Genomic DNA, 15,318 nt, shown 5'->3' on the forward strand with positions numbered 1-15,318 from the left:
TAGTCTGAAACATTAGAGTTACTTCAACTATAAATTAAAAGAATCAGCAAGATTTTTATCAGCAACTGAAAACTAAATCACAGAATCACAGCAAACCAAGAACTGCCTGACTGTGGGTCTGATCCTACTAGCTCTTCAGGATTGGATCCATTGCATCTGACCTCTATTTGAGAGCAGTGCTGTATGACTGCAAGTGGCTCACAGACTTGGATCACATGAGGAGCTCCTAATAGATGTAAACCTTTTCTTTACTCTGTGTTTTATTCCAGATACAGACAAGAGAAATATATAAAGCCCTATTATTAACAGCCCTGTCTATGTAAATTCAGATATGAGGCCAAAGTGATGAAACCACAGACAGATATAAGGAAAAAGAATTAAACAGTGGAAAGCAGAAAGTGTTTCTCAAAGTACAAAACTTGTTCATGGGTCTGTACAAGAGTTTTGCTCTTAAGTCCTATGGCTTGTCATTAATCAGTATCTACTGGGCACATAAGTTCCACTGAAAGTCTTTCAGTAGGTGTTTCATTTTGTTCACTGTTCTTCCTGAAAAACTTTGATTGGAACCTTCTTTTCCTCTGTTCTGTCACAATCTTGCTCTGGAGAGATAATATGGCTTTTATCAGGGCCCTTGTAAACTCTCAAGACATGCAGTAATGAACACATCCTGACTCTGAAGCTACCAAAAGGTCCCTTGGTAGCAGAACCGGTCCTATTTCACCCCTCACGCTCCCTGGGTCTGTGCATTTTCCAAGGTCTCTGCCTTAAGGCAGGTCACATAACAAGGGTCCAAGGGTTTATTTCAGCTGCACCCTCACTTCAGATCTTCTTGTGCCAGCCATCAGCCAGCTCAGTGAACTCAGGCACTAGTAATTATCTCATCCATTTCTGCTTCCCTAAGAGTCACTTAATGCTCATAGACATCTTGCAGCCTTGTTTGCTGTGAGATTACTTGCAGTACCAAAGTAAACTCATTCACAGCTAGCTTAGTTATCTCTCTCCTAAACCATAGTGGTTTTTTCAATCATTTCACTATAATTCATTCGCCTATCTAGGTGCAAATATCCAAATCAAAGGAATCTGATGGCACTAAAGCAGTACTGCAAACAGGGCAGTTTCTGATCAGTAACTGTTACCAGTCTATTGAAACAAAGTTACAACACAGCCCAGGTCACTTCTCCAGGTGGCCTTTTAGATAGATTTTATGATTGAAAATAAAGTAACACAGTATTTCAGTAAAACCTTAGTATGTGACAAATGGTAGAAAAAGGAAGTTTAGAATCTTGCTTTATCTTGTGCCAGAGTGAAGGCGACAAAAGCTTTTGGTACTTGGACCTGAGAAACAAGTATGAACTTCCAGGTTTTAGGGGAAAAATGAGGAACAGGGGACATCTACACAACTTGGTCAAAGATTCAGGGAGAAGATCATTGCTCACACTTCCACAGTGCTTCTCAGAGAACAACAAATGTGAAACAGGAAACTCAGATGGTCTAGGGTTGACTGTTTTTCTAGAAAGAGAGTTTGAGGAAGCCATCAAGGCCTAGAGCCTCTTCCTTGGGAGTGCGGAGGAGGAAGGAGAGGAGCTGTCCAGCCCCGAGAAGCCCTCCTCTTCCCAGCACCTTGTCCCTTCCCTGCTCTGCTTGCTGAACCACACCGTGACCCGTTTTTTCATTTAATATGTGTAAGGTTGGTGCATTAAAATTTATTAAGTGAGTAAATGTTCCAGACTGCTTTAAAAATCTGGATTATTTTTTCCCCCTGGAAATTATTATTTATTTATAAGTTTACTCCACAGCCACTCCTCTAAAGTGAAAAGAGTGCAATGGGGATTCTACCTTGATATTTTGTGCCCTGTTTCTTAGAGAACCTAATCACTTGTGATGTTGATGTATTCAGTCACCACAGAGAGAGAGAAAAAAGACTCTCCTGAAATTCAGAAAGATTTGTTCCTTACCTGTGTTCATGTTTGGACTTCCAGCTTGAGCTATTTCTCTTGACTCGGTTCCTGCCATTCAGTGAAGTGAATTCAGTGTGCTCTCAGCAGATGAGAGGCCTGTTCTGATGCGACCTTGAAGATCTGAACAGAAAGGAACGGAGAATGTAGACGGCCAGTACCCCAATAAAGGTAGGGTTATACCATAGACTTGACACAAATAGGTGGTGAGGAGTGAAGAAGAAAGCTAGGCCATATTTGTACCAGTGAAGTTAGATGTCAAACAAAGAGGGTGGTCTCCTTAAGCTCTAAACTGTCCAGTTACATTCCTCTTCAGAGAAATTCAGGTCAAGTCATGTTCTGATCTGGCCTCTGAAGAAACTGTTCTTCATCAACTACACAGCTTATGGAGACCTGCCTCTGCTTAGTCACCTGCACTACCTGAAGCTGAACACTACAAATATAGCCGCAAATACGATGTGCTGGTTTGCTGCTATTTGCTGCATTGCTACAACATCACAGCATAATGTGAAAAATCATATTTGACTGGGCTAGGAAAGACTATCTGTTTGGCTGGGCCTGTATTCTTAGATACGTGTCTGTCAGTTCACATCTCCATCCACATGTTTTGAAATGACCCGACTTTGAATATTTCTTTGGAAGACAGAATTTATGGGTAAACTATTACCAATTTCTCAGGAACAAAAGACTGCCTGGGGATGAAGGAAGCCATAAGTAGCTCTGGAGAAGATGATTTCAGCCCCTGCTGTGAGCCCTGTGTCCTAATAGACTCCCACTGGCATAAGAAATCCACCCTGCTCCCCCAAAACACCCTGTGCTTCAGCTGGAGGCAGCTCTCTGAAAACGCATTCAGTGCCTTAAGCACACATTCTGGCCCAATATCCCCTCCCAGTGGGCTGTGTTTAACCCACACTTGAATCAATTTAATCCCCTATTAATTAATGAATAATTTGTGCTTCTCTCATTATGTGTAGAATCATAGAATCGTGTGGGTAGCATCATACGAGTAAAATACACCATGCTTGTTTGTATCTCTAGGCATGTTCCAACACAAGTAATTCTTCTCATAGCTGTCACTCACATTTCTCTTTTGTTTTTGTTTTTGTTTTTGTTTAAATGCTTTGTAAGAAATGGCTGGCTGCCGCGGGGAAGCCAAGGAGCCCCTTACCGAACTCTAAGCCCGAATACAGTTGTCTGTTCGCCCTGACCTTACTCCCCCCGCCCCCGAAACTAAACCAACATTTTAAAATTTCCCCCTTGAGTCACACCAGCAGCTTTTGTTTGCAGCGAGGCAACCGCCGAAGCGTTTGCAGGTCCCGGGCGCTGCGGGAGGGGGGGTGCGGGGAGAACGGGGGCGGAGGCGCGAACCGGGACCCGCCCCGGGGCGGTAGCGGCAGCGGCGGCGGCACCGCCCCGGCTCGGCCTTTATAGCGCCCGCCCCGCCGGGCGCTGCCACCCGCCGCCGCTGCTCCGCGCCTGCCCTGTGCCCCGTTACCCGCCCGGCTCGGGCAGCCGCCGCCGCCACCGCGCTGCTCCTCGGGGCCCCTGTGCCGGTAAGTGCGATGCCTTTAGGAACCAGATCGTGATTTAAGTGCAGAAACGCCAGGTGTAAGTCGAGCAGAGTTAAGTGGTTGCTCTTGAAGGAGGAAAAAAGATGTTATATGATGCAGTATTTCAGCAGTGGGGAAAGGCTGTTCTATGTGCTACAGTATATCCTAATTTTCACAAGGAATCAGCAGCACTGCTGTCTGTGATGCTGAGGTTGGGCCCGAGCAACTAATTATGGTAACAAATGACAAATTATTTGCCTAGCTGCTAAATATGCTAAACATAATTATCTCAATATGAATAATGTTTAAGGGAAAATATATCTGCTGAAATCACAACTGAATCTAAAAAGTATGCATGTTCAAGTACCTCAGGTGTGATTTGTTTTCGTGCATTATGAAACCTGCTTATAAGCAAAGGGTGCATCTGCATAAGTGTTTTGGTTTGGATCATGTCAGCTTTTTTCCAAATGAATCCAGTGATCTCTGTTTCCTGTCTCTTTGCTCACACCACCGATTGGCTTTAGAGTACTTGTGCTGTATTTCTTCTGAATAAAACTGAACTGGAAGATACACTCTGAGTGTCAGGGGGCATTCAGTCTGCAGGACTAAGCTAGAACTAACCCAATGTAGAAATCTCTGATGCAGATACAGTGTGGAGCAGGAGTTCAGCTCCAACTCAGCTCTGTGTACCCTCTCCTATTGCATAGTACTGCTTGCCAATGTAAATATAACTAAGATTCACATGAAATCTTTTCAAAAATAAATTTTTCCATTTTTCTAAATCTGGGGACACTCTAAAAAAAAAAGTCCCAAGACTTGCATTGCAATTGAAAAATAAGAGACATATTAGTACTTGATAGCTCTCTCCCCTCATTGTTTTTACAAGGTAGTTTTTTAACAGTCCCTCTTGGGAAGGTTGCTAAATGTGCTTGGCTACAAGATTCAGCTGCATATAAGAAATAAAGACAGAATATGTTTTAAGCCTCTCTAATGCTGTAAATAAGTGAGGTAACATCAAGATTAGACTTTCAAGAGTTTGCAATGGTCAGAGGCACTTGGTGAGGTGGCCAGGCTTCAGTAAGTGCCTAGCATCAACAAGACACAGTCAGCAGCTACAGAGGTAATGAAAAAAGGAGCTTTCCCTTTCATACCCTAAATGCAGATGTTCAGTGCTTTTGTTGCAAGGTAGTAATAGTCAGTTAAATAGGTACAAACAGCCAGACAACTATAAATACATCTGCCAATTTCTAACTGTGTTAGTCCATGCTGCAGAAACTCAGTATAGATTTTTTCAATTTCTCTTCCTCTGCTTCATTTAAACTCTAAAAAACCCTGGTTGTATTGCTAAATGTACAAAAACTTCAAACGGTAGCCTCTAATGTAATTTATGGAAATAACAAGCAGATATTCCACAGCAAGTCAATGCTTAATTCTTCTGCCAATTGTGTTGTGACTTACTCCGAAACCAACTGAAGAGAGTAGAAACAAGAAGCTGACACTGCAAGCTACAAAATGACACTAAGTTCCTCTTTTATTTTCAGAATCAAAATAATACAGATAGAAGAGGAACGAAGTGGGAAGTTAACTAACAACATGAAGTTACTCATCTTCCTCACAGTAACTCTGGGCACACTTGTCACAGGACTAGATTCTGTAAGTTTTGAAATAAATGGTGGGGAGGTTCACTTGGAACCACTTTTGGGTTTGATTGTACTTCTGCTTTGGACAGTGTAGTAGGCTTTTGACTTGAGTTCTCCTTTCTGTTGCCTTTGCATGTACATATACATCTGCTGCACATATACCTCCAAGAAACATGTTTTTGAAACGTTTGGTTTTTCTTCTGATTCTGCACCGCCCTAAGACATCTGCTAGTATTCAACTAGTGAATACATCATGCAATAACCGAGAAATCTCGCTGTTCTATTTTTCTCTTAATGCAATTTAGACCTAGTCACTGAGTACCAAGAGCTCACTGGTCTTTCATGGAGGTGGATATTGGGCCTTAACTAAATTTCCACCTCCCCTACTTGATAGTGTGATGCTAAAAAAGTAGCAACAGCTATGAGTTTGAATATTTTTGACTATCAACTTCTATGACAGTTGATATCTATCAGCAGACCCATTCACCAACATTATGGAATTATATTTTTACCATTACTTCTTTTAGCTCAGACAAGCCCATTTGACCTCTGGGAAAAGCATACTAAAAGCCTAATCTTCTTGAATTCCATGGAGAAAGAAACACCCAGCCTGCAAAGCAGAGGCAGGATCTGAAGTACAGGGCAAGAATCTCTTGTTGTATAAATCTACTGGCTTTTATTCCATGGCACCAATGTGAAGCACTAAGGTCACCAAAATGAGAGGCAGCTGGAGAATGTTGCATCTTTGCTGCACTGCTCGGTGGCTGAGAGACGGAGAGAGAGATGTTCCCCTCTGTGTTTTAGGGACACTGACTGTTGAGAGCTGCTTAGGTCCTTATAGCAGAAATAACTGCAATGTTGACCTGATGCAGTGGACCAGCTTGGTGGGGTTTTTCTGATGGCTTTGTGTGGTGTGTTTTGTTTTTTCTTCTCCATTATGCTTTGCTCAAGAGGAGTTTCACTTTTCATTCACATCCAGATTCCACAGATCAGGTTCAGCTGGTAACCATATGCAAAAAACTAAACTGTTGAAGATATGCAGTAGGGAACAGAGTTTGGGCCCATAAAAGATAATCAAACCACATAAAAGAAACTGTTTCCTTAAAACGTCTTTCTTTTCCCTTAGGTTTATAGCAAGAAGCACTACAAGCTGCCGTATAAGCGCAGATCAGATCACAAGGGTAAGTATCTGCCTGTTCTACTTGAACCTAAAAAGAACTTATCTTGAAATTACATCTTCACACAAGAACGAAGACTCTAATCATACTTAAACACCTAAAACTTCATTTGCAACTACATTTCTCTTTATTTGAACATTGGAATATTTTGCCTCTAAGTGATGTCTCTTACTTGCAGAATGCCATTGTTTGAATGGAGGAACCTGCATTACCTATTACCTGTTCAGTGGAATTAATCGTTGCATATGCCCAGAAGGATACACTGGCATTCACTGTGAACTAGGTAGAGTATCTATCTTCATTAATATTAACTAATTTGATTGAAAAGATCTAAACATAGGCAGATCACTAATATGAAATGCCAAGTGAAAGTATTACCCATAACATGACTGGATATCCTTTAGCACTTTATGCTGACAGACTAAGTGAGGAGAAACAACTAAATATAGGCACAAAGTAAAGATGTCTAATTTTTTTTCTCTGCCTCACTGATGTTGCCTACCTCCTCACAAATGTTTTAGTTTGGGGTGAAAAAAGTGAACTTGTTTGGGAGTGTTCAGAAGAACTGATTAGTAGTTTCATTGTACTTCACAAAATAAAGTTTAAAGCATAAGATACTTGATGCTCAAAATTAATACAGAACAAATTTAGTAAGAATATATAATCAGTTCAGATTTTAATAATCTGTTTTCAAGTGTAATGAATGAAGTTTTTTCTCTTTAGAAGGATACATATAAATTATTTCTGTCTCAGAACAATTATAAAGAAGAATATACTGCTAACAAAATATTTATTTTCTCAGACACTGACAGTGTATGCTATGCTGAGAATGGGGAGGACTACAGAGGAATGGCAACAGAAGACGAATGTCTACCATGGGACCTTCCCTCAGTAATCAGGAGGGGTCATTACCATGCTCACTTGAGGAACGCTTTGCAGCTTGGTCTGGGCAAGCACAACTACTGCAGGTAAGAAAATGGGATGAATTCCTGGGATGAATTCTCTTGTCACAGCCCGAGAAGTGCCTCAAGTGATGGTACATGTTTTTAAAACCAGACTATTACAGAGATTAGTTTTAACTTATTGTACTGCAAAATTCCTAGTATGCAGCAGTAATAGTCAGTTGTTAATTATTTTCTCTGGTAAATTTTGCAACAGAACACTTTTGGACTTTTCAGGACAGTTAGAATTCAAAGATACTATAATTTTTTAAATTGTCTTTATGAAAAAACCACTTGCTTTATCTTCTAGAAACCCAAATGGAAGGAACAGGCCCTGGTGTTACACCAAAAGGGATTCACTATTCAAGAAACACCCTGCAACATAGAGAAGTGTGGTAAGTAACACTAGTTCAAGACAACTGATTTTATTAAGTTAATTTTTTAATAGGACGAGGTGGTGCTTAGTTGTAAGAACATGTGAACAAAATTTCTCCTTTCATAGGGCGTGCATGTGGTCAAAGGAGCAGCAGCAAGTACTTCAAGATTGTTGGTGGAAGCCAGGCAGAGGTTGAGTCTCAGCCTTGGATAGCTGGCATCTTCCAAAACATAAGGGGCACTGACCATTTTCTGTGCGGTGGCAGCCTCATTGACCCTTGCTGGGTGCTCACAGCAGCACACTGCTTTCATACTCCGTAAGTTTACAGTTCTGCATCCTTCTTATTTTCAACTTTTTTCAACCAATTTCTTTGCACAATGCTCACTGAGCAACCCTTCAAAATGTACCGTAGTAAGAGTGTTCTTCCGATGGAGCAAAATAAGGAGAGCAGCCCTAAACGTTAAGCCTCTGGGAGTCCAAGTCTAGCAGAATGAGCCAGCAAGATGTGAACTTTATGGTAGACTATGCAGTGTAAACAATTTTAGGCTAAATTGGCGCCAGGGTTTCGTTTACCTTAGCTGTTCCCTAAACTTAAAAGTTGTCCTTAAAAGTTGTGCTATACACCTGTAGTGTACAGGTGATGAGCTGTAGAGCAGTACATTTATGGGTGTTTTTTGTTGTTCCTGTGCAAAGCTGATCCTTGTGGCATCCTGCAGAGGATTCTTATCACCAATGCCTGGCATTAGTAGCAGCTCTCTAGGTGTGCGTTTCAAAATGCCTGAACATCTATCCTAGTCCCTTCAAATGGAAAATTGGGATGCTTTCCTTAAGAATACTGGATTAACTTCCAAAGCTAACTAAATTTTGCTTTTTCTTGTCTGCTTTAAAGTAAACATGAAGCAGAACTGGGATTGGATGTAAACTGACTTAGCTCTCAGAAACTGATAGTCTTCATGATTCTCTTTACTCTCTCAGGTCAAAAAAACCACAAAACAAATCCATCTACAAAGTCTTCCTTGGAAAGTCCATACTGAATGTTACTGACGATAAGGAACAAGTATTCATGGTTGATGACATCATCTCCCACCCTGACTTTACAGATGACACAGGTGGCAATGAGAATGATATTGGTAAGTGTCATAGACTCCTAGAATGGTTTGAGTTGGAATGGACCTTAAAGATGATCTAGTTCCAAGCCCCCTGCTGTGGGCAGGGACACTTTCCTCTAGATCAAGTTGCTCAAAGCCCCATCCAGCCTGGCCTTGAACACTTCCAGGGATGGGGCATCCACAACTTCTCTGGGCAAATTGTTCCACTCGCTCACCACACTCATAGTGAAGAATTTCTTCCTTATATCTAATCTAAATTACCCTCTTTCAGTTTAAAGCCATTAGTCCTTGTCCTATCACTCCATGCCCTCATAAAAAGCTCATCTCCAGCTTTGTTGCAGGCCCCTCTAGAGTACTGAAAGGCTGATATAAGGTGTCCCCAGAGCCTTCTCTTCTCCAGGCTGAACAATTCCAACTCTCTCAGCTGTTCTTCATAGCAGAGGTGCTCCAGCCCTTGGATCATTTTTTGTGGCCCTTCTCTGGACTTGCTTGAACAGGTCCATGTTGTTCTTTTGTTGGGGGGCTCCAGAGTTGAACACAGTATTCCAGATGAGGTCTCATCAGAGCAGAGTAAAGGGGCAGAATCTCCTTCCTTGACCTGCTACTCATGCTTCTTTTGATGCAGCCCAGGATACAGTTGGCTTTCTGGGCTGCAGGTGCATGTTTTCAGCTCATGTTGAGCTTCTCATCAACCAACACCCCCAAGTCCTCCTCAGGACTGCTCTCAATCTATTCTCTACCCAGCCTGTATTTGTGCTTGGGATTGCCCCAACCCATGTGCAGAACCTTGCACTTGGGCCTCCTTGAACTTAGCATGGGACCACCTTTCAAGCCTGTGAAGGTCCCTTTGGATGGCATCCCTTCCTTCCAGCATGTCGACCACACCACACAGCTTGGTGTCCTCAGCAAATTTGCTGAGGTTTCACTCAATCCCACTGCCTGTGTTGCCAACCAAGATGTTAAACAACATTGGCCCTAATACTGACCCGTGAGGAACTTGTCACTGGCCTCCACTTGGACATCAATCCATTGACCACAACTCTGAGTGTGAATGTCTAGCTAAATCCTTATCCACTAAGTGGTCCATTTGTCAAATCCATGTCTCTCCAATCTAGAGACAAGAATGTTAATACAAGACAGTCTAAAATGTTTTGCACAAGTCCAGGTAGATGATGTCAGTTGCTCTTCCCTTATCTACCAACACTGTGACCTCTTCGTAGAAGGCCACCAAATTTGTCAGGCATGATTTGCACTTAGTGAAGCCATGCTGGCTGTCACCAATCATCTTTTTTCCCATGTGCCTTAACATAGTTTCTAGGATGATCTGCTCCATGATCTTGTCATCTTAATATGAGCCTTTCAAGCACTGAGGATAACTGAAGGTTACAAAATTGTGGCATCTATCTTGTAAAAGATGTAGAACCAGAGATGAGATGAAGAGGAAACAGGAACTAGGTGCTTCTGAGAACTAGGCCTGTTCTGAGCAAGATTTTTCCACTTCTATAAATTTGGTTTGTTACACATGTCAGAGACATTACCTGGCATACCACTATAAGCCTTTTTTACCTCTGGACTGGTACAAAGCATGGTTTTTCCATAGGCATTGGTGGCAGCATCCCATTTCTGCCGTCTTATTCTATGTCCACAGAGATCACATTGTATATATAGTAAATGATGAAAAAAAAGTATGCAAGGTAGGTTTCATCACATACTAAGTGAATGCTGTATCAGATACCATATTACCTGAAGGGTATCCTGAATTAATATGGACTTTCAGAAGTGTCTCTGGCTTTCACAAGCCTATCCCTAAACCCACAAAGTTAGAGACGGGTTTTTGCAACTTACACAGAACAGATCTGCCACTTTTGCACTTGGCAATTAGAACTCTACCATCCCTTCCAAATTCCTGCTGCTAGGGAAAAAGACTTAAAAAATAAGCCCTTCTGGCAAGAAGTACAGTATTAACTGTCCCCTCTTCAGTAGAACAGCAGGTGCCACCCTTTACAGCCAGTCAGGATGCTGAGGTTTTAAAACATCTGAAGGTATACTTGCAGAGGAATCTTCCTGGAGCTATCATCCCCTATCCTTCCAAGAAGGAAGTTCAGGTTGGAATGTTTACCAGTTTTAGTGCTGGGAAGTGTATTTGTTTTTTACTAAATAATGACCCAGTGCCATTCCAAAAGAATGAGACCATATAAAGAATAAGAACCATATATAACCATAACTAAACGTAACTGCAACTATTCCCATTAACTGTACCAAATACTCCTATTCTCAGAACTTGAGGGGAAAAACTTGCTTTACAAATCTAACTGTATCTTTTCTGACTTGTGTTTTAGCTTTGATAAGGATAAGATCAACTTCTGGACAGTGTGCAGTAGAATCCAAGTATGTCAGAACAGTCTGCTTGCCAGAGAAGAACCTCTACTTGCAAGACAATACCTGGTGTGAAATATCTGGCTATGGAAAACAAGATTTTTGTAAGTGAATGACTTCTCTTTCCAAAGTTGTACTTGCACAATGTGGGAACCGGATGATTTTTGTACCATGATCTGCAAAGCATTAAAAAAGCTTCCTTTCTATTTCATGTACTCCATGTGCATTTCTCAAAGATGATCTTTGCTATCATCTTCTCTAGTTGTCCATGGTATTTCCTACCTGATGCGTCTCATGCTTGTCAACCATACAAAGTAAGCCAAGATGCAAATCATGGTAGTTTTTTCATTTCTCATATGGTAAGGCATAGAAAAAAATTAAAGCTGTGTTGGAGGATTAATGAAGGATTGTGTTTGTGCAGAACTCCCTTCAAAAATGATCAAACTCTTTCTCTCTTCAAAAACCAAGCTCTCTAGTTTCTATTTGGAAAACTTTTTCTCTTCAAAACTTATTCATTAACAGTAAAAATTAAACCACTACTGCATGAGCTGGAAATCAGAGCCTCAAATCAGAGCTGAAATGGTTATGCTAATTTCTTAAGTGCTGAAAGTGTGTGTTTATGGGTTGTTTGGGTTTTTGTCTTGGATGGTGAAAATAGTTAAATACTCTTTTTTTGCAGATGACATTTACTATGCTCAAAGACTGATGTCAGCCACTGTAAACTTAATATCACAGGAAGACTGCAAAAGAAAATATTATGATGATATTAGAGTTACTGACAATATGGTCTGTGCTGGAGATATCTCATGGAAGACTGATGCATGCAAGGTAAAACCGATTTGCTTTATCTTATAAACTGTTTCAAATGTATGTATGCTATATGGACCAGCTGATGGCATCTTGTAATTCTAATAGTCAGAAAAGCTTCTCATTATGTAGCAGGAATTTAGTACATCCAGTGGAGTTGACCCACAGTGTGGCCAAACATATGGAAGAAGGTTGGGATCTAGAGTTAGGTGCTACCTCCTCCAGGCCTCCTTTGGAGGAGCAAGGAGTGCAGTATTTTAGCCAATGTTATTTCTCAAGGCTATATGTAAAATCTACTCAAGCAATGGCTGGTAGATATGCATCAGAGGAATACAGTAGCTATTCCAGTCTCAGCTTTCACTTTCTTAACATTAACTGTAGCTCTGACTCTGCAAAGGGATAAAAGGTGAATTACAGGGGGACACTGAGCCCCTCCACAGATTGCTCAAAACTAGACTTGCTTCCCTGCACCCTCACTAGACAGAGTAGCCATATGAGCCACAAAAGGGAGGGGACAGGGAGATGATTGATTCTGTGATGAAGAATTGGGTGTGTTGGCTTGGACCTTGTATCACTAGCCTAATATCTGTGCTTATAAACTTAGGATGGAGTGTTTTGTGCAAGGTAACTCTTCTCTGTGCCCTGCTATTGGGGAACTAGAGAACTCCTTACCTTACAGACTGTTCGAGTCACAGCAGATGCTGACCTTTCTGTTCTGTCTATGCAGTGTTCTCAAAAATCAAAACTTTAGCTCGTAGGTGTTTACTTTCTTGTTTCACTCTAGAAAAACAATAATGCTGCCTGCTATAAAGGCTCCATCTGCAGAAAATGACCTAATATGTTCTCTTGTCATTGCCAGGGAGATTCTGGTGGCCCCATGGTCTGTGAGCACAATGGCAGGATGATGCTTTATGGGATTGTCAGCTGGGGAGATGGCTGTGCAAAGGAAAACAAGCCTGGTGTTTACACCAGAGTTACTCGATACCTTAACTGGATTGACTCCAATATGAATGCAGTAATTGCCAAGAGTCGCTTTCTCCCTGAACCAAAGTGACCTTTTTCTACATCTGGACTCGAATGAACATGATAAAGCCTATACTGATGCCAGGACACTGAAGTCCTGAATGTAATGGCTTTCCTTTTAAATGCTCATGTGGTCTTCCACTCACATCAGTGTTCCTGAGGCAGAGGAATAGTTGATATATTATCTTATTACTCTGAATTACCTGAAAACCACTCCATGGGAAGCTAAAATATTTAACATTTAAATGAGTATTCCCATGCATGATAGTATGCATATCAAGTTATCTGTCTACTTCATTTATGAACCAGCATTTGGGCTGGAAGTATTGGTAGAGTTTTAACTTACTTAACTCAAGTATTCATTTGATATATGGCCTGAGTCTAGAATGTTTCCTTATCGCACTAAACAATGCTAAGACTCAAGTCCTAGGAACCTAGCCTGTTAAGACCAGTACTGAGAGGATCACCAGAAAAACTGCATCAGCATTAATTATCACTAATGTGTGAAGAAGGACCAAAGTCTACTTAGACTTAGGCAGCGCTTGGTGTATAGTGTTCATCACTATAGACCAAACATATAGTAAAATCGTAAGGATGGCATGTGTAGCTGTGTCAGCATTACAAACTCTTAATGTATTACACTTAAGAACTCTACTGCAAGAAGGCAAATTGGAAACTTGACTGGACTTGATTGTATCTGAAGGTGTCTGAGTCTCCTTAAAGTCTGATTATGCAACCTCTCTACATCTACCTATGCTGCAGGTGTTGAAAGTCAAACTTTATTTCCATTCATTTAACTGATATTATATGGAAATCACATTTTATTTTTCCCAAGACTTACTATGGTTTTATTTTTAAACTTTGTTTTATAGATTTGAATTACTTGTATGAGGGCTGGAACCTCAAGCTTTATTTAATTATTTTTACTGTGTTTAACTTATTGTTTGTATGATAGATGTTAAAATATCATTAAAAAAACCCTCTTATTTTTATGTGTCTGTTCCTCATCTCTTGAAAGGGGAAGGGTATGTTTCTAAAGAGAACTGCCATTATAAATTCTAATCTGAACCATAAAACATAACCCTTGGTAATCTGAACCCTTAGTAAAACAAAGATACTGAACTTCCTGTGCACTAAAGCATTTCATATGAGAAATTAATGTCTTCTGCTCTGGGTGAGAGTACTAGAAAACTGTGTGTACTGGCAAGACATAAAGCATAGGATGAGTAACAGCACTGAGGATCCAATACTTGTGCTGCATGTGCTTCAGGACTCCTATCTAGCCCTGTGGACTAGAAATTCTCAAGTAGTTAGAGAACATAAGGCGAATCTGTAAAGCTTCACCCTAAAGGAATATAGTTCTCATGTTCTAGAACTTTTCTGCAATAAGATCCAAATCACCTGATGGGGGTACCAAGAGATGAGTTCCAAAAGTTCACTTGTTAACTAAAATGTTACTGTATGTGGAAGAGTGCAATGCAGCAACATCATAGAAAAGTGTTAAAAGGGAAGTGATAGTTTCAGCTTTCCTCAGTACTTCTTTGTGGACACAAATATTTGAAGAGTAGCATTTGCAGTTGACCTCAAGTATTGCTATGCAAAATCTTAGGTAGTAGAAGTTATGTCTGAACTGCAGATTTATTTATTTTTCAGTTTATTTTCTTTTTCAAGAAAGAAGTTTAGCTAGAACAAAATTCATAGTAGAGAGTGGTAAGAACAAAGAAATACTTAAAGCCAACTGCATTTCTAATACTAGACGAAATATCGCAGTTAAAGGCCTTGTGAAGATGTGTTCTTTTGTTTGAGCAGACAAGGAAGGCAGAAAATATTCTCAAGGTCTTCTCTTTTGGGTGGTTAAGGGAACACAGTGCGACTCTAGCATCTCTTCAACATCCAAAAGAGCATGCACTCTTTGCTTTGATTTTTATTGCTTTTAAGGAAGCTATAACGTTTTAAGGACTGGAGACACCACTGTAAACAATGTTTATAGCAAATTTACGGAGAAGAGTTTGTATCACAGCATCAAGATGCTATATATTTGTGTGATGTTTGTAACTGTGAAAATAAAAGTCTTGCACATATCATAACAATACTCTGCCAAGCATTAAATGACTTCCTACACTGAAATAGTCATCATGGAAAAAAATAGCAGCCTAATTAGCAAGCTAATCTCTGAAGTTAGCAGTCTCATCCATCCTAACTGCACAGCACAGTAAGCCAGCAAGAGTCCAGTAATTACTGGTCAAAAGAATAGCAATTTGGCTTGCCATTTTTTGGCCTACTTTTAAAAATGTTAGTACCTGAATGTTTTGTTAATCATTCATCTTCTCTCACAAATGCAGAATTGGGGTTAAATTACAGGA

General features: G+C 40.6%; 1 protein-coding gene across 1 annotated transcript; it reads left to right on the plus strand.

The window, feature by feature from the left end:
* The first annotated feature begins 5,098 nt into the window (after positions 1 to 5,098).
* On the plus strand, positions 5,099 to 12,986 carry PLAU (plasminogen activator, urokinase). Its single transcript, XM_009983760.2, is given in 11 exon segments — positions 5,099 to 5,158; positions 6,272 to 6,326; positions 6,502 to 6,606; positions 7,126 to 7,291; positions 7,575 to 7,621; positions 7,624 to 7,659; positions 7,767 to 7,956; positions 8,616 to 8,770; positions 11,089 to 11,229; positions 11,805 to 11,953; positions 12,792 to 12,986. Coding segments are annotated over 11 exon segments (1,299 nt in total).
* The last annotated feature ends 2,332 nt before the right edge of the window (positions 12,987 to 15,318 follow it).

Source organism: Tauraco erythrolophus, chromosome 9 (assembly GCF_009769465.1).
Source record: "Tauraco erythrolophus isolate bTauEry1 chromosome 9, bTauEry1.pri, whole genome shotgun sequence".
Lineage (NCBI taxonomy): Eukaryota > Metazoa > Chordata > Aves > Musophagiformes > Musophagidae > Tauraco > Tauraco erythrolophus.